This window comes from Anolis sagrei, chromosome 1 (assembly GCF_037176765.1).
Source record: "Anolis sagrei isolate rAnoSag1 chromosome 1, rAnoSag1.mat, whole genome shotgun sequence".
NCBI classification, from domain to species: domain Eukaryota; kingdom Metazoa; phylum Chordata; class Lepidosauria; order Squamata; family Dactyloidae; genus Anolis; species Anolis sagrei.
The window spans coordinates 119,949,199-119,973,059 of NC_090021.1; the positions used below are offsets into that span (position 1 = coordinate 119,949,199).

Genomic DNA, 23,861 nt, shown 5'->3' on the forward strand with positions numbered 1-23,861 from the left:
CAACAGGTGAGAAGGCTGTCACTTAGACCAAGTCGCTAGATGGAGAGGCTGCCAATTGATGGTAAGTCCCTCAGGCCGCTAGGCAGCTTGAAACCCAACTGTACCTTACCAAGGAGCCCAGGTAGTGATGAAAATTATCTATTCTTATGGCTCCAGATAGAGACAAGCTGGGGTCAAGTCGCAGCACCACAATGGTGACAGTTGTAAAGTGCAAACCATGGGAGAGGAGAAAATGCCCCAGCAACCCTCCACATTCACAGTTACTGCTGTCAAGGATGGAAAGTGAGTTTAGATGGAAGCTGCTATGCAGGGCTGCTATGCAGGATGGAAAAGCTGGCACAGTAGCAGCGCCGCTCAATGGAACGGGGGTAAAATGCCCGATTGTCTGGTTGTCCCGTGCAACCCTGAATCCTCCTGGTGCTGCTCCTCATGAGGCCCAGCATCACAGTGGTTGCTGCCGCAGAGGTTGACGTGATAGAAGACGACCAGATGACCACAATGCCATGATGGTGCAGCACAGATAAAACAATATCTGCCACTGGGTATTATTCTATGTCCAATAGCAGCAGTGGAAGAGGCAGAAAATTATAAATGAAATCCAGGGAGGGAAAGATTAAACCTACCCACCTTCCATGCATGGGGGTCCAGTAAAAATAGAGGAGATTTGCTATTAAAAAGTATTCATGCCTATATATATACATTTAACATAGTGAATCCTTGAGCCTTTATGTCTGGGTGTAACTTTCATGGTTTTGTTCTTGCATTCAATTAAAAAAGAAATTCAATAATCTTTTCTGCACCGTGAGGTCTAGTTCGTTTAAAAATGGCATACCTTCATCTCTTCCACTGACTTTCTGTGATTCCCAAAAACACTTAAGGATATCCTTTTCTGGTATAGTTAAAGAGATTTTTTGTGGCCAGATTGTGCTTGTCCCTGATATTGTTAGGTATGGGCTTTAACCAGGAAATATATGAAAGCTCATTCTCAACAGACCAAATATAAACCCCTGTATGGGCACTGGGTATTTTTTGTACCACTAGCATTGGTAATAATAGAACAGAACACCTTCTGTGGATGAACCAATGCCAGACTTGGTGTATGTCTGTCTCAAACAGTTATCGTGGTAAAAGCATATTTGAAATGCAATCTTTAAAAATCATCTGCAGTTAAAAGCAGTCTTGTATGACTGGACTAGCACAAAACTTTGGAAGGGATACTGGAGAGATGCCACCAATTAGATTGATAACATTAGGCTTTACAGGCCATTAGAAGGTAGAATTTTAGATCCAAATTCCTGTAACTCTGAAAAAATATATTCCAGAAACAAATACCTTATAGCTGAGGTTTCTTATGTAAAAATGTGTAAGGGAGCAGAAATAATTCCTTAAATAATGTTTTGCTTACCCAAAGTTTTATGTGAACAATTGTATTATAAAGCTACTAAAAAGAACAAGAAAGATAACAAAAAGTTTGCTAAATCTCCAATTTATCTGTAACATTTGCTAAATGCACATTAATAAAGCATAGTATTTGAAAGGCCAGATTTTAGCTGAAGCACTATATAGTGCTATGGTACTGTTTCTTCTGTATTGTTTGAAAATAACTCCCTCCTATGCCAATAAAAGCTGCTGTGGTTTTTTTCCCTTGAAATCAGGAATGTCTAACAACTCAATCCTCTGACTTCTGGAATTCAGAATATTACACACTTGAATGATTCCTAACCAACCGTGAAAGAGACAGAAAAATGTCTTAGCTGAATGTGAGAACCCTGTACCAAATTGTAACTGCAGTTTTTATCCTCTCTGTCTTTTTATTGTTTGTTTGTTTTTTGTTTTTTGCTAATAATTTCAGTTGTTTCTCATAGTATTCATACCTTTGCATTATGGAGACATTTCATTATGTCATTGTTATTTTCTTTCTCATTTGGGCAAAGCAATAACTAGTGTAATGGTCATGGGGAAATTATATGTCTACATTAGATACAGTGTTAAGTCTTGAATAAAATTACTTTGACGACAATGTTGTACATTTATTATGTGGTTATTGTTGATTTGGAAGTCAGTGGTGAATAAGCCTAGACTTGTACTGGTAATACCATTAAATGCTCATAAACTTTATAGTTCTTTTTTGCTGCATAAAATATACAGGAAAGGCTTCCTCTTGACATTAAGTTGAGTTGAGTGTGACTCTGGGTGGTAGTGCTCATCTCCATTTCTAAGCCGAAGAGCTGAAGTTGTTTGTAGACACCTCCTAGGTCATGTGACTGGCATGACTGCATGGAGCACCGTTACCTTCCTGCCTGAGTGGTACCTATTGATCTACTCACATTTGCATGTTTTCAAATTGCTAGGTTGGCAGAAGCTGAGACTAACAACAGGAGCTCATGCCATCCTGCAGATTCGAACTGCCAACATTCCAGTCAGCAAGTTCTGCAGATTAGCAGTTTAGCCCATTGCATCACTGCGGCATAAAATATAGAATGCAATTATACTTTAGCAAGTTATGTTCCTGTCTGAACATAGAGGTGGAGTGAATGGGGGAATTGAGATAGATGGGAAAGTTGTTTTGTTTTTAATGGGGAGAAACAAATTGTATTTAGGGGAGATAGCAGAAATTTTGCAATAGAAAGACAAGGATAGCAAAGGGATACAGTTGTAAATGCTGTTTGTCTTAATACTTGTCTGAGTTAAGCTGCATTGATTACAGGAAGTTTAAAACATAAATTTATCAGGTTTCCCAACTGGGGTCAAATGTCAACTTCAAACTTAGACAGGAAGAAAACACAGAATGGCAAAAGTTCCTGCAGATATATGAACTTTTGATTGGTTCCAGCCACATAGTAAACAGCACAGTTTTTGAGAGTTGTGCAAAAGTCTGTGATTCTGTGCTGCTTTGCAGTCAAAACCTAAATTCAGGAAAATGCAAAACAAATTGCATACTATACAACAATACAAACAATGCAGTTAGTTAAATGTCCAACATTGTGGCTGCAACTTTTGCTTATTTCGAAAGTTTAAGTTTGATGTCAAAAACAGCAATGCTACACAATGGAAATACCATGCAGACGTTAGCAGGGTCACACATAAAGTTGCATACATTTCTTGTTCCACATTGTTAAGCTTTTTCATTGTGTGACATTGCAGTTTACTACATAAAAACACAATTTAAAAGCACACATCGGGCTACGTACAAGGCAGTTCTTTCTATACTGAAAACTGCATTTTTCAGGGGAGCTTTCAGGAAGAGTTGCAGAGCTTCTGGAAAGTTTTGTGGGAAACTGCACAGATCTTTCAGGGAAGATCTGTGCAGCTTCTAAGCATTTTGAGGAGGAAATCTTGAGTATCCAGAGCTACAGAATTAAATAAAACCCTGTTTCATTGTTCTATGTGTCTCTTAGGACTTGGAGAAATCAAGACCTGACATTTATTGCAAGAAGGCATCACTTTCTAGTAATAAGTCCTGTGAAATATCATCCACTGTCTCTTACGGGATTTTGATTTATTGTCACAGAAATTATTTCTCTCTGGATACAACTTGCAGTTAGGTGGTGATCTCTGGTCTGCATGCCACACCGAACTATTTTATATGTCTTGCTGAAGTCCATTTTATGTTTTAATTATTGTGTGCTCCTTATCAGCCAGTCTGCTTCTTTGCAAAATGTGCCCTAAAACTCTATTTTCAGACTGGTTCAAGTTGAAGCCAAGAGGAGGTTTGCTGTATTAACAAACGTAACATTTATTAACCACATCTTGAATAAAACAGAAAAATGGTTCACAAATAAAATCACGGAGAAACTGTGCTTGACACCTTAAAAACAATCAGAAGTTAATGATGTGGAAAATTAGTCAAAAATCAGTTTACAAAAAACTGCCTGTTTGGAAAGTGGTTTTTAGCACTTAGAGGCACATTTTCTGACAAACTAGCTTTTAATTATTAAAAGAAATGATATTGTCTATAGTCTTTTAATTTAGTGCTCAAAGAGGTACTTTAGGCATTATTTTAAAATATATTATTAAAATATAACAGGAATCATTATTCTATGGAAAATATTTTTTCCTGTAAATCATGTGAGCTTAGGTAATGTGGCCATAGAAATTATTAAGTGACTTCCTGAAGAATCAGAATGAGCCGGAAAGAAACAGACAGCTGACAAACTAGACTTAATTTAGATAAGAAATAGGTGTTCTTTAGACTGATGACTAACTTTATCTGGACTCATGTAAAAAGCAAGTAGGCATAAGCTATTCAAAGAAATGTAGTCTTAATATTGTTATCAGGGATATATATTTAAATGAACACAGAGGCTCTCATAAAAAAAAAGCTATGAAGAGAATTGTTCGGTCATACAGATAGCATCCTTTATATCAGCATCCCATTCCTTAGAACAGTGGCTGCAGACATCTGTGTGCTCAGAGTGGGAGTCTGAAGAGGGCTTCTAAGTATGTTCCAATGAAAAGGCAGAAAATGTAGAATTGCTTTCAAGACTTGGAGTTCAGTGCTAGAACTTTAAGTCTGTAGGAATGGAGATGGAGCAGGGGCTAATGTGTAATTTGAATTCCTTCAGGAGGGCTATTTATTTTCAGTTTCTTTCACATCATTAATAATTTTGTTGCACTTGAATAGTTCTCCCTAACTCCTGTGTAAAATCTGAAAGTATATTTTCCAAAACATGTTCAGAAAGCATCTCTTTTTACGGTTGTGCATAGATGGAGCTTCATGTAGACATATGGGTGGTTCTTTAATAATTTGTTCTTCCTTTCTTATCCTGTGTGCCCCATTTAGATGTAATTTATTAGATAGGTTATGTTTCATTTGAATTTAGATGTTAAGTTATAATTTGTTCTTATATGTTGGGTTAGTTTTTGCTATAATATTTGCATTGGTTGTTGTATTTAGGCATTGAATGTTTGCTTTTTTTGTGGTTGGAATCCCCCTGAGTCCCTTGGGAATACAAAGACAGAATACAAATACAGTTGTTGTTGTTGTTGTTGTTGTTGTTAAATGTTTTAACCTCTGCCAGAATTAATTCGATTTTTTGCTTCACCAGTCTGTCTGGTCTTGATCATTAGGTTCATTAGTAATGCAATATGTGTCATTTTTTGTCCACTGAACAATTTTTTTTTTGTTTTTTAAGATTCACATCTTTAATCTTCAGGCTGTCAGTATGCTAGTAGGCCTTCAGTATTTTGCTGGCTGCTTCTTTTCAAAAGCCTTTAAACAAAAATACTATAATAACTTCAGATGTGATAATTTCCCACTCTGAGGACCCTTCTACATTTAGCTAAAACCTAGGAGGAAGCAGGTTTAATCCACTTCCTCCTGGGTTTCAGTCCTCACCCACTCTCACAACCTCAGGCTTTCCCTTGGGAGTTGACCCAGGATGGCATCCAGCCCCCCAGATGTACTTGAGGGGCCTGCCAGAAACATCAGGAGATCTCTATGGAGGAGCCTGCACTGCCAACAGCCCCTCCAGTAAGTTTTTGGGGGGTGGAATGGGGGACTGGGAGGGGGTAGGTGCCCTCCTTCTCCTTCTGGCTCCATGAGCTCGAAGAACTGGGATGACCGTGGGGATTGTGGGGAACCTGGTCCTGGGAGTAAATCCCCACAGGCCCAACACCTGAAAAGATCTGGGTCTTGCGGTAAGGTCCAGATTTTTTCAGGTGTTTTTATGAATTCAGAATAAATTGTCCAGTTTACTCTGGATTGATCTGGATTAACCTCATCATGGGTTTTGGGCCTGTGTGGAAGGCTCTTGAGACAATAGAAGGAAAATGCTATGAGGCAAGAGTATTTATTTTGGTATCAATACATGGATCAGGAAGCCAGCTTGTTAATGACAGTGACATATTTAAGATCTCGTCTCAATTTGTTTTAAGTATTTAGTTGCACTTCCAATATCATAACTGTTTCCTATAATATGAAAGGTTCTTATTTCTAAGGTTAATTTGAAATCCAGTTACTTAGTGCCTATTGTGAATATTAGTTAAATGTTACACAATGTTTGCATAGTGAAGACTGTCTCACTGCCATGTTGGCTTGGAGCCTAGGTAAAGGTAAAGGTTTTCCCCTGACATTAAGTTCAGTCGTGTCCAACTTTGGGGGTTGGTGCTCATCTCCATTTTTAAGGCTCCATTGTCCGTAGATACCTCCAAAGTCTTGTGGCCAGCATGGTTGCATAGAATGCCTATAGGAGCTAAAATCCAACAACATGTGGAGGGCCCCAGCCAACATGACAGTGCTAAGCGGCTGTAGGAGTTTTAATATAAAATATCTAGAGCATAGCTTTCCAAATTGTGTGTCATGACATATTAGTGTGTCAGCTGCAGTGTGTAGGTGTGTTGTACTAACAAAATGAGAAACTTCAGAGTCTATGTGAAATAAGCAATAAATGAGAGATTTTCATGAGATATAGAATCATAGACTCATAGAGTTGGAAGAGACCTCAAGGGCCATCCAGTCCAACCCCCTGCCAAGAAGCAGGAATATTGCATTCAAATCACCCCTGACAGATGCCCATCCAGCCTCTGTTTAAAAGCTTCCAAAGAAGGAGCCTCCACCACACTCCAGAGCAGAGAGTTCCACTGCTGAACGGCTCTCACAGTCAGGAAGTTCTTATGTTTAGATGGAATTTTCTTTCTTGTAGTTTGAAGCCATTGTTCCCTGTGACTTCCTCTCACATATTTATACATGGCTATCATATCTTCTCTCAGCCTTCTCTTCTTCAGGCTAAACATGCCCAGCTCCTTAAGCCGCTCCTCATAGGGCTTCTTCTCCAGACCCTTCTCCAGACCCTTGATCATTTTAGTCGCCCTCCTCTGGACACATTCCAGCTTGTCAATATCTCTCTTCAATTGTGGTGCCCAGAATTGGACACAATATTCCAAGTGTGGTCTAACCAAAGCGGAATAGAGGGGTAGCATTACTTCCCTAGATCTAGACACTATGCTCCTATTGATGCAGGCCAAAATCCCATTGGATTTTTTGGCCGCCACATGACATTGTTGGCTCATGTTTAACTTGTTGTCCACGAGGAATCCAAGATCTTTTTCACAAGTTCTGCTCTCGAGCCAGGCATCACCCATTCTGTATCTTTGTATTTTGTTTTTTCTGCCTAAGTGGAGTATGTGTTGTGTCCCCGTGCATTTCATTATTACGATTTGTATGTGTCCATATCTCTCATAAAATATTGGTAACTTCTGGTTTGCTAGTAAAACTGAATAATGTGTCACAAAATAATGCATTTCTGAAAAGTATGTCACTAACATGAAAAGTTTGCAAATCTCTAATCTAGAGGATCAGATTATTTTCCATTTCTTTGTAAGACCATGATGGGTAAATTCAAATAGCTACAGCAGCAATTGGTGCTGCTGCTTTTAAGCTTGCAAAGTTCCTACCATGGAGTTCAATCTAATGGGTTAACATTCCCCCATTAGCCTTAAATGTAGATTGTAGCATGAATAAGAACTGTTGGAGCAGGGAAGTCCTCCCTGTAAGGGAACTTCAAAGATACGCAATGAAAGCCACCAACTGCCACTGAAAATAGGTTTTTTTTATGGAAAAAATATGCATGCACTATAACAAAATCAGGAAGTTATGATGGAGGAAAGAGTTTAAAAATGTATTTCATACCTGATCTTTATAAGGATTTCTATCACTCTACTGATGCTTGTGAGAAGGGCTAGAAGAAAGAGCTTTCTGTGGTGGGAATGGACTTTTCTCACCCACTGTTTTCATGGATGCAACCTTGTGATTCTCCTATTGAGCCAAATGGAGCAAATGGATATCTTTCACAGAATAAGGGAGTTTAAACATCAATAACGGTGGGATTTTCATCTGAGCTGAATGAAAAAGAATAGTGACTATAATGTCTGCTTGCTTTTTCTCTGAGATAATCAATCCCTATGAGAGAGAGCTGCTAATGCTCATATCTAGCTTTGAGCCTTACAGCCAACTCAAGCAATACCATTCGAAGGATTAGTTTCAGGAAACCGCAGGTATGGTGGTTAGTTCAATTCCACGAATCAATACTATCCCCTATTTTCTGGTACTATCTCCCAGTAAGCCAATCTTCCTATTTTGTTATTTGGAAACAACAAAATACAGTCTCCTGAATTCGCTGGATATTTTATTTATTTATTAATTTATTTATTATTTCTATTCAGCCTGTCTCAGCCCGGAGGCGACTGAAGGCGGCTTACAAATTGGCACCAATTCAATGCCATAATAGTCATAAAATACAATTAAAACATTATAAAAATCTTTACAAAAAACATTAAAAACATAATCACCAATGTCTTCCTGTTGATCTTATTTTCCAGTAGCATTGTCTAAGCCGTTCCATGTTTCGCTCTTTCATAGTTCCATGTTTATTTACAACACTGCATTTCCAAAGCTTTTTCAAACAGCCAGGTTTTTCCTTTTTTTCAGAAAGTCAGGAGGGAGGGGGGCTGAAGTAATATCCCTAGGGAGGGAGTACCACAGCCTAGGGGCCACCACTGAGAAGGCCCTGTCTCTCACCCCCGCCAAGCGCATCTTCAAAGAAGGTGGGACCGAGAGTAGGGCCTCCCCAAACAATCTTAAATTCCTAGATGGTTCATAAGGAGCGATATGTTTGGACAGGTAAGCTGGGCCAGAACTACGCATGAAATAACTGCAGTGATTATTTAATCCAGGATGGAAGAAAGCCTTTTTCCCACTCCCATGTCTGACACACTTCCAAAGACTTCCAGGCCTAAGATGACCTTGTAAGCATGTTTTTACATAAATGTTGCAGGCCTTACATTGTAATCCTACACACCACATTTGCTGGGTGTTAAAACCTGTTTTTAAGAAGACATATCTTAAATTATTCCTCCTTCTCCCATTTCCCCATCTACTAGATTTTCACTTTTCTTCTCCTTCCTTCTCTATTCCTTCCTTCTCATCCATTTTAATTTTCTCATCTACCACAATGTTCTTATCACTCCTTCCTCATCCTTCTTTCTCATGCTTATCCCATTTTCTCTTCCAGTTTCACTTCTCCACACTACAATTATACTCTTCCTTCTCCTTCCCTCCCTCTCTGTTTTCCCAACTTTTTCTCATTTTCCCTCAAAGAAACAATGATTGAGATCTCTTAGGTTCTTAGCATTTAAAGTTTGTTATTCTGTTAGTCATCAAACATTTTCACCTTCCCAAAATATATAATTATCATTAGTTGTACGATTTTGACCATGGTAATGATTATTGTGGGATGAAGGTAAGATTCCACAACCTGACTATAAAGAAAGAGATATATAGAAGGAAAATGTGGCCAGTGAGGGCTACTGATTAAGATGAGTCATCTGTTAAAAGCAGAGTTGAAAAAACATCATTTTTGTTTGGAAGGGTTTTTTTTTTTTTTGGTTGGTTTATGTTTCCTGTGTATTGAAAGTGTTACAAGAGATCTGGAAAAGGTCCCATTTTTGATTACATGTATGACTTTGAAAAGTATATTTCTAACTATAGAAATATTTTCTCCTTTGTTAGACTTTGTGATTTTCTATTTGAATGACATGCTCTCATCAACTGTGGTTTGTGCTTGAAGTATCATGCTTAATGACATAACTAGGGGCCATTCCTACACTTCGGGTTTTAGCCTTCAAATCTCAGAGCAAAGTTTCAGGCATGGCAACTCTAACTGCTGGTGTTGTAAGGATGTAGTTATTACAGTTGCTACAATGTCTCAATTTTCATCAGTAAATATCAAAAGATATTTACTGGATATCTATCATAGTTACATCTTGAATCTGTCTCCTAAACCCTATAAGTTTTGGGTACAACCTATCTTCGATACCGCATCTCCTTTTATGAACCATTTCGTACATTAAGATCTGCCGGGGAGGCCCTCGTCTTGGTCCCACCTCTGTCTCAAACGCGAATGGTTGGGACGAAAGAGAGGGCCTTCTTGGTGGTGGCCCCCTGGCTTTGGAATGCCCTCCCGAAGGAGATCAGGTTAGCCCCCTCTCTTCAAGCTTTCCGGATACAACTCAAAACATTTTTTAACAAGCTTTGGACCATGATTATCACCTTACTCACTAAACCCGAGGCCTTAGTGATTGTTTCTGTTACCATCTTATGGACTAAGATAGTTCACAGCCTATTATACCCACAGCTTTGCTGCACTGTTGAATTTTAATTGGTAGGGTTGTATGTTATTTTGTGCAATTATTGTTTTGTGAACTTATTTTGTTATTATTTTGTTTGTTATGTATTTTGTTGTATTTTGTGTGTTCTGCACTATTGTGTGCTTTTTGTGAGCTGCTCCGAGTACCTTCAGGGAGATGTTGGTGGGGCACAACTAAAGATGATGATGATGATTGTTATTATTATGCAGGAGTACGATCGTAATATCTGTCAATAGTGCCAGTATAGCAGTTTGTACACAGAAGTTAACTGGTTTGATTGGAATTTGTTGCTTTTCTTAAATTATTTTGCAGCTATACCTCTTAACTAATACAATTGCTTGTTCCTTTGCTTGCGTTATTTGTCTGTGGTTTGTAATTTTGTGACTCCTTGTCATGAACTGAGCTTACACTTAAGGGCCTATATATTGATTCTTGTTGTGTTTGTTCATTATTTGGAATAACAGAATTAGACAATGGCTAGTTTCTATGAAGATTTGGCCATAGGCCTCAGACTTTGATCCCTGGATGGTGTGTTTTTAGCTTCGAATGTATTTTACTCATGTTTTTGTGTTAGTAATTTTAATCTAAATCATTTTAAGTGAATTTTGTATATTTTGAGGCACTGTATAGGCACCATTTGTAAGCCGCCTTGAGTCCCTCTTGGGGTAGAGATAAGGTGGGATATAAATAAGGTAAATAAATAAATAAATAGAACCAATGACAAAATAACTGAGCAAAAAAAAAATGTTATTAGGTTGCGATTTTCAGTAGTCACTTCTGAATGTTCCTTTCAGTATTTCTCAATATTTTTCCTTTTTGTAGTTAATTGAGTTTGTTGGGAGAATATTTATTTTATGGGAAGCAACCAAAACTCACACATACACACATCTGCCATCTATGCACTGGTGATCTGGCATACAGATGGCATAAATAACTTGTGTATTTTTTTCCCTCAACAGTGTTTACGGCTGTCCTTTGGCAAAAAAAAGAAAGACACAAGAGAAACAACCCCAAGAACCTGCTCCAAAAAGAAAACCCTTTGTAGTTAAAACAGACAATTCTTCAGTAGATGAGTGTTATGAAACAGATGGAACTGAAGAAATGGATGACAAAGAGGAAGAGGAGGAAGAAGAGGAGGAAGAGGACTATTCTGATGATAATGATGAACATGGGGATGATGAAGAAGAGGAGGAGGAGGAGGAAGTAGAAGATCGAGAAGAAGAAGAGATTGAGGAAGAGGAGGAAGAGGAGGAGGAGGAGGAAGAAGAGGCAGATGAAGTAGAAGATGATGATGATGAGGAGGAAGACGAGGAGGAGGAAGAAGAAAGTGGTAATGAACAGAGTATTAGTAAAAAGTAAACATCATGTGCATTTTGGGTTAATATTCCAGTGTGGTATGATGGGATTTAGCAGTGCGGCTTTCATTAAGGCTAACAGAATTCATTATGCTAAATCTTTCTCCGTGCTGACAACCACTCTCCCTGTGCTCTCTTAACAATTATTTTCAGACACCCATCTTGGAATCAGCTCTTGAAAGAGTTAGCAGACCAGTGTCTGAAAATGGGTAGCTTAGAAACTTGCATGCCAAAAAAATCCTGCAGAAACGTATGGCTGTATTGCTGCTTGCAGTTTTCATGCTACAGGCTCAATCAGTTATTTGTGGAAGCAAATGTTTAATGTGTGCACACATCTGTATTGACAGTTAACGTATGTGTTCGCTGTACTTGTCTGCTTCATAGTAGTTGCTTGTTTCTCATATGAATATGGCCTCATGTTTGCAGGTGCTCATGGCAATGCAATAAGAAGATCTTCCCTTTTTGAAAATGTTGACCCCACACCTTAGTTTAGGAGAAGCATGGATGATACCGTATTTCACTGATTTGAAGACACCATCGATTCAAAGGCGCACACTAATTTCAGTACCACCAATAGGAAAAAGCTTTATACAAAAAAGCAGAACTAATTCTAAGACTTAGCCAGTTTTAGAGATGTTTATATGGGAGGAAAGTTCATCTTAGAGTCAAGGAAATACAATAGGTGTGTGTATGTATGTGTACACACACACACATACACGTATATTAAAAAAACTTGGTTCTTTGAGACTTGGATGTTGTGTACTTTAGGTGATGTTATAAAAACTATGGAGACTGTCAGATTAATTTAAATATTCCATTTAGTATTTGTGTATGTATACACAGCACAATAAATTAAGAAATAATCATTATCCCATGGATATATTACCATGGGAATTAAGGCGGTGACATTTTTATTATTTCAAGTTTTGTGGATTTGTAAATAACTGTATAAACACTAGTTTACATCTGTCCTAGGCTGGATCTACACTGCCTTATATCCCAGGATTTCATCCCAGATAATCTGCTTTAAAGTGGATTATATTACTCTTCACTATTGTACAATCTGGGATAAGAAGCCAATCTGGGATTGGATCCTGGGATATAAGGCAGTGTAGAAGGGCCCCCAGCTGCAATCAGATTATTATGTGATGACATGTCAATCAACATATATGCAAAAATTAATTGGTAATTTTTGTCGTTCCCAGGGGACACGTTTTGGTGTGGTATAATCCCCTTTTTAACCAGTAACTTGATGATTTCCTCTTAGGAGTTAGGTATGAACATTATCTGATTTTGATTCAGCGTTGTCTTAGGTTAAAACCAGATTAAGGCTTTGACATACTCCAGGAAAACAAGCAGTAAAAGTGTTCTTTGTGTTTCCTCTTTAAATTCTTAGGAAAAGACAACATTAAAACTTGAAACATTTGCAAGCAAGTGTTCTCATGGCAAAGTGACAGCTAAAATTTGCCTAATTGAAGGTCTAGGAAGATATGTAATCATTAATGGCAACAGTCATAGAAACTAACTAGAAATAAGAAATTTCTTGACCGTAGCATATTGTATAATTTTAGATTCTGCACACAAAGTGGTGAATAATTCCCATTAAAGTGAAATTTACTTATGAGTAAGCATTTACTGAATCGGAATGCTAGAAAGTAAAAAAAAAATTCCCTATGCTATCAAGATTATGTAAGAATAAATTAATATAGAGTTCATTCAAACCTAGTATAGTATATTTACTCCTAGTATATTATAAAACATACTACTTTTACTAATTCACTGCTACATAATGAAGTGACCTGAATCAATAACCGGGAACTGTTCCTGCTTTATGGATATTTCTTTTGTGCACAGTTGATTTCTATTAGAAACAGGTAGTAGGGTGGATAATGATAGAGTAGTGCCTGCATTAGATAATTATAAGCAATAACATTTAGGTTCCTGAATTTGGGCAAAAAGAATGCTTTAAAAGATAGGAAACAAAATATTAACAATGGAGGCATATTAGTACTATAGAAAAATATTTTCATTTCTGTGGTTTTTAAAGCCCCAACAGATATGGCTGGAAAACATAACCATAGTTGCTGAACGTAGTGCTTTCACGAGTTGACTTCCTTTTCTTTAATTCAAGGAATGTGAAGCTTTCATTAGTTTTATATAAGACAGCGGTTTAAAGAATGAAATAGACAAAAATGCAGTTAGGCGTCTAATATTTTCTTTTAAACTTAATGCTTTGGCTGGCTTTAACATGGTTACTTGTTGCCTTGTTTTCTTCTTAATCAGATTTTGAAATCTGTGCTCCAAATTAATTTGTTATTTTCTTTAAAATTAGCAATGGTAAAGGCCAGGGGGAAGCATATTCACAGTTTCTGAAGCAATTGTTTGCATTTGGGTTCCCAAGTGTTGTTGGACTATGGTTTTAAGAATCCAGGCAACAGGTTATAAGGCATATTGAGATCCAACAACATGTCAGGATCTACATTTGTGAACCATTGCTTTAAACCTGCCTTCTGCAGCCTAAAGCCTTCCGTAAACTTTTGACAATTCAGTAGTCTGCACCCAAGGCAAGTTGTAGGCCAATGTATCTGGAAGATACAGGATGTAGAAAGACGCTGTAAACCATCTTAACCAATGCTAAGAAATCTTTTATTCCCATTAATAATACAAATATGTAGGTATCTTGAGCCTCAATAAGTTGAATGCTTTAGATCACATGTGTCAAATGTAAGGGTCATGGGCTGAATCCAGCCTACCACATCATTATGTGGCCTGTGAGGATTTCAGTGCTACATAAAATGACATGACAACATAGGTATATTTATACAGTCTTAGTGTTGCAAATAGCCCTTTGAAGGCAACCATAAGGCTGATATGGCCCTTGGTGAAAATACGTTTGACACGTCTACTGGTGTCTTGAAAAAATTGTTTGGATTTTTTCAGAGACCACAAACAGTTAACAATGATAATTGTCAGAAATTATTATAGTAATAGACCTATTTTGCTTAGAAAATTTCATAAAATGGGATTGACCAGCTAAATAAGCCAACTGTTGTGGAAAAAACAACAAGGCGTGCAAAAAGCCCTGTGTGTGTAGCCAAGCCGTCTGTCTACTTATAAAATCTTGGCTTATTTCTGGTCTTTTTGCAGCTTTTCTTCCTTTGTCTAATGATACTCTAAGCAGACCCTTTCCCTAGATTTTGAGATGAAGCTTTCAGGAAGTACAGGGAGCTATATTATTGAAAGAAGTCTGAGGATGGTTGGAAATTCTTGACATCTTCCTTTAGAATCTGCTTGAATGGTCATTTCTTAGAGGGAATCTCCATAGAGGTAAATCGAATTTAGTTTCTGTATATATAAATTCTGGGGCATACATCTGGAGAAAATTAAATAGAACATACATTTCAAAGGCAGTAAGACACTTACAAAAAAATCCACTCCTAGTCTTTGATTAAATATACAAAGCATACTAAAGCAACACTCTTACAAATCTCAAAATACCAATTAAAGAGAACCAAAGACTTATAGAGACAGACATTAGACTCACATGGCAGTAAATAATCATATGGAAGAAGAAGAATCTCTAAAATCCTTTTCAAGAGTTAAAGAAGTCATCTTTAGTACAACATTAAGTATATTGAGTCTCTTTGATAGAATATATATACCTTGTCTTCAAAAAGCTGTTATCCCCTTGAAAGGCCTTAACTGCTCCATCCCAGTCATCAAAGGAATGATTAATTTTTCCAGTTTCCCTCACATTTCCTAACCCCCTCCACCCACCAAAGACACGTCAGCCTTTGCCAACCCGTTTGAAATGATGTAACCCATAGATCCTATACAACATGGCAAAAGGAGTCATAGTGAGCAAAAGCCTATTCAAGAATTGCCTTTCTCTGTGGTGGTTATAAGCTTTCATTTCCCATTTGATTTGCAAGGCCAAACTGACTGAGATATTTCTCCTCCTTCAGAGAGGAGATCACATCAGATAGATGGTTCCCAAAGACTGTTTCACAAAGCTTTTCTATTATAGAAAGAAATCTCCGCTGGAGGAGCTCCAGGAACAGATGTTCCAAGGCATCATTTAGCCTTTATCATATGAAGACATTCAAGATGGCTTGTGCTCCAGGTATTTCACAACCCCCTCAGGATCAGGAAGAATCAGGTTGATTCCAAGGCTCCCAGAAAAATGATACAAATGATGAAAAACCTTTATCCATTTCATACAATCATGCTGTATAAATATATGTATATTTAGGTATGGAAGGGAAGGTATACATGTTTAGATCTGGAAATTTTGTAAGGATATAATTTGATAAAATTCACATACATTCATATTTTCCCCAATTCACAGTATCAAGAAAATGCAAGTTTGTTAATGTGTTTATTTTAAAAAAGAATTTATAAAGCTGAACAATATGAATTTAATTTCAAAATTGGACTAAGACTTAAAAAGTTGGTATTTAACACAACAGAGAGTAGATAATATAACCAGGAGTGTTATGCTACAACCTTTTTATTTTGATGAATTTATGGGCAACCCATCATTTTAGTAAGGCATGAATGGGATTCTATTTTAACTATAGTGTCATCATGCTTTCTAGCTTTTATTATATTTTAATATAAAATATGGAAATTGGAAATGAGTCACTAATACTGAGTGCTTATTGCAGTTTTTTATTCTAATTCTAAAAACAGGCATAGCTTATAAAACAACACCATTTTAGTTACGTTTCTAAACACAACACAGCTTTGCTTCTTTTGGTTGATTGGTTGGTTGTTAAGGCATGTTTGTATGACAACATTTTCTGTCCTCAAAAGCCCTCTTCTTCCTTCAAATGCAATTTTTTTTGAAACTGAAAGGAGAACCTATTGTTCCAATACAAAAATTAGCTTTCACAAATTGCCCATAGCTGTTTTGCTTATATAGACATACATTTCCCAACACTGGAAACTCCATAGAAAATTGTAGACCACTACCCAGATTTGAAACATTAGTGCAACGATTTCATTCATAAAAAGTGAATAGCTCATCAACTTTTATGAGTGTGATCTACATGGAACAAGTGAAAAGTATAAGCTTTATTTTTGCTCATACAAATTGTTCAGTTGTATTACTTGTGTTGCTAATATATTATGGCAGGAATGCCGTGCAGGAATGAATTTTTCTTTATATTAAAGAGACAGCTAACTTATGTATATCAAGGGCAGCCTAATCTACTGCTTTCAGAGATGAATATTTGCACACCTCAGAGGATCCATTTTCTTGTGCTACACAAGATAACATTGCAACACTGTATAGCACATAAATCAGATAATTTTGCAATAGTAAATGCATGACAAAGAACCTTTAAACATTTGAGGCCACTATACATAGCGGTCTTTGATTTGTAGTACACTTACTTGACCTGATTTTCCATAATGATTGGTGCCAAAACATCAAATTAAATCATTTCTTCTTGTACCTTTCTGTATTAGAAGTCCTCTGTCAGGGTTTGGTGGGGTTTGGTGGCCCCTTGCAGGTGGCTCTGAAGCTGTGAAAGAGATAGATATGAAGGCCAAGGAAATGGAGAATTGGTTGAAAAGATGGTGCCAAGACTACTAATTTCAGTCTCAAAGAAGAAGCCTTCAATAGGGAAAATAGATTTTGCTTGATATGTTTGCTATCCCTTATGACAGGAAAGAGGGAAAAAAGTAATGTCACCAAATATGGTAGTTTTATTGCCTGACATTTTAATTCCTTCATCATCTGTAAATCAACCACCCTTGAGCATCAGCAGACCATTGAAGACAATATGAAGTAATGATAGTGATGGTTACTAGCAGCTTGCCAATTAAACTGTGTTTTCCTGCTCTTGGGCTAGTATTTATTGCATATTCTGGTGTATAAGACTACTTTTTAAACTAAGAAAATCTTCTCAAAACTCAGGTGTTGTCTTATACGCGGGGTCGTCTTATACGTGGGAGTAATGTTATACATGGGAGTAGTCTTATACGTGGGAGTAGTCTTATACGCAGGAGTCATCTTATATGCAGGAGTCGTCTTATAGAGTGGGTGCTGAAACTTCCAATCGGACTGGAGAATCTGTGGTTGCCGCATATGGTGGGGGAAGCTAAAAAATGGCAATGGCCGTGTCCCTCCCGTATGCAGCGACTGTATGAAAGCATTAAAGGGTGACACTGTACAAGTACGGTAGAAGAAAATCCATTCATCAGGATTCGTGGACTTAATGCGGTCCCAATGGTGAGGTGAAGGGGCGCCTCACTAGGAAGGTGTAAGTAAAGGGTGTAGCAAGCTTCAGGTGTCAGGGGTGCCCGGGCTATGGAGAAAAAGAGATAGAGTGGCTCTGAGCCCAGAAAAACACACCTCTTTTACCTGTCTGGCCCACCCTTGTATCCTATTACCATACCTCCTCCTCTGCCTCTCAGTATAAACAGCATAGGAATCTCGCTCCTGAAGACTGCAGTGAAATGGTGCAGGTGCGCAGGTGCGCAGGTGCGAGATCTGAGAGGCAGAGAAAGAGGTACAGTAATAGGAAAATTACCATATTGAAATCAAATCTGATGCTTTTTTAAAAAAATGTTGCTGTGTGTTGGAAGAGGGGTAGTCTTTTACGGCGAATATATCCCAAACTCTATATTTTAACTGGAAAAGTTGGGGGTTGTCTTATACGCCCAGTCGTCTTATATGCCGGAATATATGATAGCAAAAGGTAGCAAAAGAAGATTATGGTCCAGGCTATTACTAACTGTCCTAGTTAGACAATACTTTTAAATCTGTGATAAAATCTCTAGGGGTTTTAAAAAACGAGTTTGAGTCACCGGTGCACTTGCCGCAGAACAAGGACAGGCCAATGTCCTCATAAAGTGGCAGTGACTAATGAATACGCCTTGGGGAACTAGGGAACATGATACTAACTGGAATTTGCATTCTATTCTCAATCATGCTGGGAGTTTATTGCCCACATGTGTCAGTTAAGGGATTAAGTCCCCTGTAATCCTCACACAGCTAGAATGCAATGCTAACCTAACATATCAAGATGACCAAGGGGCATTTGAGCTTTCAGTAAACCTCTCAAAGCCTAGGGATGCTGGAAGTTATTTAAAACTAACTTTGGTCTAATATTGTGTTGATATAATGGTTGTGTTCCTGAGCTGGTGAAGATTATTGGATTTGGTATCACTCAGTTCCTTCCTTAGTCAGCCCCTTCTACGGTTACTGTGGATTCATGTGGTGCAGTTTCACTACATCTAACTGCATTATATGAGTCTACACTGACCATATAATGAAGTTAGAAACCAATGGCAGTGTAAATGGGGCCTGAGACTAGAAAGACAGATAGGAATTGTGTAAGGACAATTGGCAGCTAGAGAGGCTTCTCTCTATTATGAACTCCTATAGTCAAACATATATTTGGCCTCATCTACACTGCCACGTAATGAGGGTTTAAAAGATTCCTGCAAAGGTCTGGATCTTTGCTGGTATAGATACAGTGGGGATTGTCTCCTTGGATCATCATTTAGGATCCAAGACTGTAGTCCTGACAACCATCCCTTCTCCCCAGGATCAGGCAGTCTGGGGAAGAAGAATGGTAATCCCCCCCCCCCCATTTAGCCCTTTAAAAAGAAAGAAAAGCCTTGGTAGGAGCTACAAGGCTTGGCTTGCCTTTCTTGGACTGGAAAATAAAACTTAAGAGATTTGGTGGGGGAATTCATCCTTCCCCTCTACAGAGTTACTTAGGACTTTATCACAAGAGATCTGGACTCTGTTCTAGGACGCTTTCTGGATGGAACCAGGATGGAGCCTGCCAGAGCCTGTCACGTGATGCAGGGCTACTTTCGGCAAGGCTCTGTCCTGGAAGTGTCCTGGAAGTTTCCCGTGTTCTCATAAGGTAAGCTGGACAGCGACAGTTTCTCCCATGGATGGGGAAAAGGATAATGCTGGGTGAGGGGCAATGGTTTTCCCCGCTGCCCACTGGATTTGCCCTGCTGTAACATGGATGCCCCCACTTTCTCCTGGCAATGTGATGAGATCCCTCATTTCATTTTCAAGCCCCAAGAAGGTAAGCCAAGCCTTGTTACTCCTACTGAGGCTTTTTTGTTTTGTTTTTAATGACTAAATAGGAGGCAGGGAGGGGGGACGATCCCCATACCCATCCCTGCTGTTCATGAATCTTTAGGGATGGGTAATCGTACATCCCCCAGCCCAAAAGTGGAAGGGCTGCTGTCTCGCCTTTATAGCAATGAAACTGGTATTTTAAATGCTGGTTTCACTCACATTTTAAACCTGTTTGGAAGCAGCCTTTGACTCAAGCTAACAACTTCCTGAAGTGCATCAGAGGAAGTAAACATGGGCAGTATCTGCATGGCCAAAATAAAATGGACTCACCACTCAACTGCTATCAGGAGTACAGATGATATACAGCTAGATCCAACTGTTAATGTAGGTCAAAAGGGGTGGACAGCTGATCGTGCTGGTTCTGGTCCAGTTTACTATCTATCACCCAACAGATCCACAGCTGATAATGTCACTTCTGCTGATGTCACACCAAATCACACAGCCATGTGACCAAAAATGTGATCTTGCCAGGAAGCATCTGGCAAGGTGCTGCTCTCTGCTGCTGATACAATGGCAGCTTCATTGCGTCCTTGGCCTGGCAGGCCATGTGGGCTCCAGGGCTGCTCCTGGGCTGCAACAGAGCAGCTCCCAAACATTTTATCCCCAGAGTCATTGAGTAAGTTTAGACATCACCTTAGTCTATGAAAACCTATGCTGACAACTTTATTTTTTCTGTTCTTTATTCTCTCAGGTGGTATAAGACTGCTTTGCATCAGGATTACAATGTTAGTCATCAGGATGAACAAGAGACAATTTTGCTAGATCAGACCAAATGTTTATCTGGTGTCGCCCTGAGTGGCCAGGCAGTCTCCTAGCAAGTGGGAATAAAAGTAGTAGTTTCCTCCCATTGTTATTTCATAACAGTGGATGTTTCATATAGCTATCATGACTAATAACCCTGGATTAGACTTTTGTCCTGTGGATTTGTTTCCATTTTTTCTCCGTTTTTTTTAAAATTTTATTTTAGTTTAAAATGAAAGTTAATACGATAGGCATCAAAAATAAAAATAACACATGCAACAACGATCACTAAAGGAATTTTAAAAACTCATTGCCTTTGTACAGCTAGAATATCACAGACAGAAAAAATTTACTGTCTAATAGATGATTAGATATATGAGGAGTCTCCTTTTTTTGTACTTAACTAGTATTTGAGCAGAAATTTAAAGAGCTTCCCCATACAAAGTATGCGAATTGTGTAAGCAAAAGTTCACCAGGCCATCTTGTCAGAATTGAATACCATACAATTAGTTATGCACTGTTTTGAAGAAGTATTCCAATTTGTCTTTCCTGATTTTCGTGCCTGAAAGTTTCATTTGATGTCCAAAAGTTGTAGAATGATGAGACCAATTTTCCCTCTCATTGATACTTTTATGAACTTTAATCATTTCTTTCATCACCTATTTCTCCCTAAAGTAAAACTTGCCAGAAATCATATCCTTCCTTTTAAGGTTGGAATTTAGCCCTCTTAGTGTTTTTGTTTGCTCTCTTTTCCACTTTTTTCAACTCTAAAGTATTCTTTTGAGATGTAGCAACTGAAAATTATGAACAATATTCTATGTGTGGCTGCATTTTGATGCACTTTTAATCTTCATCTTCAATATTTTGGGGATAGAATTGTTCTTTCCTCTTTATTTTTGCAGCTGCTAAACTCTTAATCCAAAGTTTAGTTTAATTTAATTATCCACCACAAGTCAAGGCTATGCTTTCATTAGTAATTTTGAGGTGTAAATATAAAATAAGAATTGTTTTTGCATCAATGTATAGTTGCTGTTTGCCATGAAAAGATTTTTAATGTGCAAATTAGCATCTCAAAAATTATTTCAAAAAATGTAAGTACTGAAAATACTCTTTCCTTGGCTTTGTGCATCATGGGGAGAAAAATCACCCTTGAGGCAGTAGTTGCAAATATTGGAAGATTCCCATAAATATGGAAGGATTCTGCAGAGCAGAAATTAAGGGAGGAAAAACCACTTCCCAGCATTCTTTAAACTTATTAGTGAATTTTATTTTATTTCCCTCTGTATGGTTTATAAAAATACAAGCCATAAAATCGCACTCAACTTCAATAAAAAGACAAATTTAAATAAACAAATAAAGGACTAAATGCATGCTGGAATAAGATTGTTTTAATCTGACTTTTGAATATATCCAAGGATAAATGAAGATCCCTAGTGGACCTCTCTAAGGCCCACTGCCAGGAATTCTCTCGCTCCAGAAGCGACTTGCAGTTTCTCAAGTCACTCCTGACATGAAAAGAAAAAACCTACATAACTAAAATTTCTAAAAGTATAGACATAATATTAAAATATTCCTACAGTAGAGGTCACTCTCTTATCAATCCCTCCATTTTTCAAAGTAAAGTAATGTCTTAAATTGGTAATGAAAGAAACTTGGACAATCAGAACCAATAACTTTGCAGATCTCTCTTCTGAAGAAAAGAAATGAGTGTTTGGTTCTGCCTGTTGGGATTCCAGTAACATTGATTCACAAAGAGGTTGGTCTTCATTCATTCAGTTACATATGTGAACATGGAAAGCCATATTTGGGGACTGGGGAGAAGAAGACATACCATATGTCTACCTAGCAACAATCTTATAAATCTTGGGACACTAATTTTTTTCAGTTGCTGTGGGTTCTATTCTATCACATCCTGAGATTCTTTTCCAAGTAGTATTGAACATCGAGACTGGATTGTTGATCATGATTTCATATTTCACAGGGAGGTTACTTGAAATGCTGGCTTCCCCAGATAGTATAGGGAATAAAAAAAATCTCTAAATTAGAACTCATTACCTAGTTACTGTTATTTTCCCCTGACTCATATAAGTTTTCAAAACTGTTTACTTCCAAACTATGTTAACTACTGTGATCAAAAGAAGATATTGTCTTATTCTTTGGGGGCAGAAAATTTGTTACTGTTGAGTTCCTAAGTTGGTGCAGAATGTTCTGTAGCCCATCAAACTTCCATTTATGATAATGTTGTCTCAGGAATGTGAGCAAAAATGATTCCAGACTTGTCAAGATACAGCTAGGCTGATGTCTTAATAAGACAATCCCACTGGTATATATGGCCATTTATGCTGCTCATTATTTTAATTTTTTCATGTCCAAGGATATTCTTTATGCTGCGATAGAACTTTTAGAAGTTTATATTTCTTTTATTCTTGTACTTTTTCAAAGGACACTGGCTGAAAGCAGTAAAACACCTTTTATTTTCTTGTCATCTATAGGTTCAACCATCTCCCTGATGCTTTTAAATGATTTTCATTGTTAGTCTTAATCAGAGATCAGACTTCTTGCATTAATATTGATTGCATTAAATCACATTTTTTGGAAAACATAATGCAGAGTTCCTTCAAATAAAAGTCAGTATAGACATACTTATGATGCCATTTTCAGGGAAGTCATATGTGGGAATGATATTTTGTTGTTTGTGTTGTAACCCCACCTGCCCTTGTTGTTGTGTCTTTCCTCTTTGTCTGTTTTTTTCTGTGATGGAAACTGCATTTGGTGAGCAATCAGAACAAGAAACAGCAAAGAACAAGCAAAATGAGTTCAGAAAGACATCTAGAAAACACTGTCTTGTGATGCAGAGGCATATATGGGAAAGGAAACTAGAGAGAAAGAAAGGAGAGAGTGAATAGAAAGATGACAGGAGACAACAAGACAAAGAATGAGTGAGCAAAGGGAGGAAATTACACAAAATGAGAGACACATAGGAGTGTAAAGGGCACAAAGGAGAGGCTAAAATGCCGGCTTAATCACTGACAACACAGGTGACTGCCCATGTTCTCAGGGCAACCTCTCAACATGCTGCCTGGGCACAACCAGGAAGGAGGCCCTCCAGAAGTAGGACTGCATCATGTGATGGGTTCCGACAGGCTCCGTTTTAGGTACATTTTGACAGTGTCCTAGCACAAGCCTTTTTGCCCATGTAATGAAGTCCTTAATCTTTTATTTTTTTTTATTTATCGTGTTAGGGGCAGACCAAACAGTTGCATTGCATTTTTTTAAACAAACAAACAAGCAAGCAATAGGCATACAATCTCTTGTGATTCAGAAGATCTAACAACAGATGTGCTGCAAGTGGGCCAGTTAGATGGTAGGTTTGCATTTATATTTAAAGCATGAGAAATGTTAAACAGATTTCATGACATATGAAACTTTTATAAAGTTAACTGAGTGGCTAGGGGTCTTTTCAAACACATTTAAACATTTTAAACTTCATTTGTGTTGATGTCTTG

The 23,861-nt window shown here is 37.9% G+C and overlaps 1 protein-coding gene across 16 annotated transcripts in view; it reads left to right on the forward strand.

Annotated features, from left to right (window-relative positions):
- The window catches only part of MYT1L (myelin transcription factor 1 like), a 367,019-nt gene that overhangs the window by 238,802 nt on the left and 104,356 nt on the right, over positions 1 to 23,861 (forward strand). For 11 of the 16 annotated variants that reach the window (XM_060752740.2, XM_060752741.2, XM_067468161.1 and 8 more), the window contains 2 exons: positions 11,106 to 11,476; positions 15,529 to 15,624. In XM_060752740.2, coding sequence (XP_060608723.2) covers positions 11,106 to 11,476; positions 15,529 to 15,624 — 467 coding nt within the window. The remainder of the gene's footprint in view (positions 1 to 11,105; positions 11,477 to 15,528; positions 15,625 to 23,861) is intronic. The other 5 variants (XM_067468166.1, XM_067468173.1, XM_067468169.1 and 2 more) reach the window with 1 other exon arrangement.